Source organism: Pteronotus mesoamericanus, unplaced genomic scaffold (genome assembly GCF_021234165.1).
Source record: "Pteronotus mesoamericanus isolate MK-2021 breed Mesoamerican mustached bat unplaced genomic scaffold, CSHL_Meso_final scaffold_36, whole genome shotgun sequence".
In the NCBI taxonomy this organism is placed as follows: Eukaryota; Metazoa; Chordata; class Mammalia; order Chiroptera; family Mormoopidae; genus Pteronotus; species Pteronotus mesoamericanus.
In genome coordinates this window covers 21,763,716-21,767,579 of record NW_026555313.1, presented here as the reverse complement: position 1 = coordinate 21,767,579, position 3,864 = coordinate 21,763,716, and the positions used below count along the sequence as shown (strand labels likewise).

Genomic DNA, 3,864 nt, shown 5'->3' with positions numbered 1-3,864 from the left:
CTAGTCATCCTCATTGGTCTTCTGCTTCTCAGTGTCAACATCATTATCCTCATCATCTTCAGCTGCCCCTTTGCCTGTAACTGCCTCAGCCTCCTCATCTTCATCTCCACCCTCTTCCTTACCATCACCTTCCTCCTCCTCCCCTCCTTTTTCCTCTTCTTCATCTACGTCATTGTCAGTCCCCTGCTCCCCGTTTTCCTCATTGACATTGCCATTAGCAAGTGCATCTCTTCCATTCTGTGCCTCTTCCACAACTTCCTTCTTCTTTAAGTCCTAGCAAGAGGGGGACTTTCACACCTCTGCAGAGACAATTGATGTTGCCAAAATTTAAGATCTCTTGATTTCAGATTCAAACTACATTCTTTACAGTTCACTGACCAATATCATAGTTGCTTAACATCTGCCTCTGGTCCCTCTTCTTTGTTTTCTTGTCTGAGCATAGGCCAGGAAGAGACCTTTCTGTTTCTTTCCCCTACTTGTCTCTTCCCTTCCTTACTCCTTAAGGTTCCAGACACTGGGCCCAGGATCGCTGCCCTTCCCCTTTCTGTCTACCATAAACTCCAGGGGCTGCTTAGTTCTAGTTCTACACTGCAGGGACTTGCCCTCTTTTTCCCTTAAAAGTGCAATTGCCTTACTATGGCTTTTAGTTCTCCCTACCCTGTTAGGTCCCAAACTGCCTCTTCAACTTCATTTCCCACCCACCAGCCCACACTTCATCTGCCCCCTCCTTACTTCCTCTTTCCTTCATGAAATGAGGTTTACAAAGTATCAACCCTGTAATGCAGGGTCATACAGTCCATGCTAAGTGCAAAGGGAAGTCATTAAAGGATTTTAAAGAAGGGAGTAAGAAGATCTAATTTTGGCTTTTTTTTATTTTTTGTAAAATATACATAATATAAACTTTTGTTTTTTGTAAAATGTATATAATATATCCAGTCATGTATATGAAAAATAAAGACATTTATTGAAGAAAATACAAGATACAAGAAGCATTGAACATAGGACAATGATGTCAGTCCCCTTCAAAGTGGGCATCTTGGGACCTCACACAGTTCTCCCAGCCACCATCAGCTGCCCCATTTTATTTCCCTGAATCTCACCAATGGTCTGAAATCTCTTCCCTTTCAACAGTGATTATAGGTTGGGAAAAGCCAGAAGTCGCAGGGCTCCAAATCAGGGCTGTAAGGGGGCTGAGTCACCTGGGTGATTTGATGTTTTGCCAAAAAACTCTGCACAAGATGTGATGCACGAGTGGGTGCCTTGTTGTGATGAAACTGCCAGTCACCAGTTACCCATAGGGGCGGCCTCTGAATCATCCAAATCGTTTCCCGGGAGGAATTTTCGAGCCTAATGCAAAATTTGATGCAAGTTTATAGCTCTACTCACTCAGTCATTTTGAATGTGATGGCCACACAGCACACATGCTCACTCAATAGCGTCTACCACCCCCACTGACTAGTACAGTGAAGTCATCATTGTTCACATGTTCATTCCAGTCCACTCTCCTTGGCTGCCAGATTACATCAATGTCACGCAAGCCATTCTTGTTATATTAACAATGGCTGGACTTTTTCTGGACAGACCTCATAGGTATACTATTCAGTGGCATTAAGTACATTTATATTGTTGTGCAACCGTTACTACCGTCCGTATCCAGAACTTTTTCATCTTCTCAAACTGAAACTCTACATCCATTAAATAATAATAACTTCTCATTTACCCCTCTCCCATAGCCCCTGATAATGCCATTATACTTTCTGTCTCTATGAACTTGACTACTCTACCTCATATAAGTGGAATCATAGAGTACTTGTACTTTGGGAGCTGGTTTATTTCACTCAACATAGTATCTTTAAGGATTATCATGTTGTACTATATATGAGAATTTCCTTAATTTTTAAGGCTGAATAATATTCCATTGTACACATATACCACATTTTGTTTACCCATTCATTCATCAACGGACATTTATATTGTTTCCACCTTTGGCTATTATGATAAATGCTGTTATGAACATGGGTGTACAAAAAGCTGTTCCAGTCACTGCTTGTCATTCTTTTGAGTATATACCCAGAAGTGGAATTGCTGGGTTGTAAGCTTGTTCAATTTTTTTCATGGAATTAACATACTTTTTCCACACTGACGATCATTTCACATTCCCACCAGCCATTTACAAGAGTCTCAATTTCCCCACATCCTTGTCAATGCTTGTAATTTTCTGTTTTCTTTCCTTCTTTCCTTCCTTTCTCCAAACATGTAGTTAATTGTCTAATCCCCTAGACTTTCCAGTCATAGTTTTGTCCTAGCTTTACTTTATAGAATTGTAATTGAACCTAGGGCTTAATAACAAGAAAAGTCACATTTGCATGGTATCTCACAATTTTAAAGTATTCTTCACCATCTTATTTAATGCTACCATAGCCCTATGATTTGATATTATTATTCCTCATTTTTAGATGAGAAAACTCAATTTCCAGAGGCTGAATAACTTGGCCAACTGTTAGCCAGTAAGTACTGGAGCCAAAATCAAATCAAGTCTTTGACTCTAAGTATCTTATGTTTCTACTATACCAAGAATATGAGGCTATACTGTTTCTACATTCCATTTTCCAGGCTCCCAAGGGTCCTGGTGTTTATTCTTGATTTATTTTTTTAAACTTTTATGAATTATTCCAATATAAGACATATGTTTCTTTACCTTATTTTTAGTAAGAACTTAATAACTAAGAGTATGATGGGGTTCTGCTGTTTTAATTGAACAAATACAACCATCCCACAAATTTTATTGGCCTTCTTAAGTCCTGTCATAATGGTATACTTGACTTTTATATGAGCAAATCAAGCACTGAAAAATCCATTTATTCATCATGAATAAAGTAGCATAAGTTCAATTTGATTTAATTTTTGCAATTCTGTAAGAGTATAACTAATTGTGGTTTCTGTTACTCTCACTCTGACCCTATGGTAGATATGGAAGACCCCTAAACTGTGGACGTATTTATGTCAACTGGGGATCTTATTAAAATGTATGTTCTGACACAAAAGGCTTAGTGTAGAGCCTGAGATTATGTGGTTCTAACAAGCTACCAGGTGATATCCTGGCTGTTTGTCCTTGAACCATACTCTTAGTAGCAAGAACCTAAACACACCTTGAGAATATATTCAGTCTCTATCACATTACTCTTGTCCAAATGTGAGTCCTTTGAAGTGGAACCTATCACTCCAGCTCTTGTTATAAGTGACTTCTGGATTAGTCCTTTTGTTCTCACTGAAACTGGAGGCCTGTGCAGACCTTTACAATTGACTTGAGTGGCAAACTGTACTGTTCTTCCTAGACTACCCTTTCTGTGGATTAAGCCCCATCTCTGGGTCCTCCTCATTAGGTTCTATTTCCAACTAACTGATTATTAGCACTGTCATAGTGTGAAGGACTTACCCCTAAGTCCTTCTTGTATCTCCATTGTTGGCCTAGATGAAGACAGGTTTGTCCTTGCCTTCATTAACACTGACCTGAATGACTGGTTGCCCTCTGCAGCAAGGGTGTTTAAATCCCTGATACCACTTTTAGTTCTGATAAGAAGTAAGGTAGGGGCTTGTAAATTGAATTTGATGCAAACAAGACTGAAGATAAGACAGTTCTGGATTAAGATGGCAAACTGAACACACATCTAATTTCACTCCCTCTCAAATCACTACTGTAACTGCAGTACAGGTATTTCTAATTAAAAATTTTTAAGAGAAGGTATTGTTAAAAGAACAAAAATCTACCAGGACAGGAAGAAGACTAAAAAATAATCAGAGTTATTGATTTGGCAGAACTTACAAAGCTAGGTCCAAAAATGGCAGTAGGGACTTCTAGTCAAA

General features: G+C 39.0%; 1 protein-coding gene across 1 annotated transcript; it reads right to left on the bottom strand.

The window, feature by feature from the left end:
• On the bottom strand, window positions 1-2,150 carry LOC129086150 (prothymosin alpha-like). Its single transcript, XM_054592618.1, has 2 exons — window positions 2,130-2,150; window positions 1-273 (listed from the first exon to the last, which is right to left on the bottom strand). The coding sequence occupies exons 1-2, from the start codon at window positions 2,148-2,150 to the stop codon at window positions 1-3; spliced, it is 294 nt and encodes a 97-aa protein (XP_054448593.1).
• Window positions 2,151-3,864: the final 1,714 nt, after the last annotated feature.

Excerpts from the sequence above, each read along its gene's own strand:
- LOC129086150 (XM_054592618.1), bottom strand. The coding sequence starts at position 2,150 with ATGATCGTCAGTGTGGAAAAA. Across the intron at positions 274-2,129 it reads TGATCGTCAGTGTGGAAAAA|GACTTAAAGAAGAAGGAAGT; the intron begins GTATGTTAATTC and ends CCCTCTTGCTAG.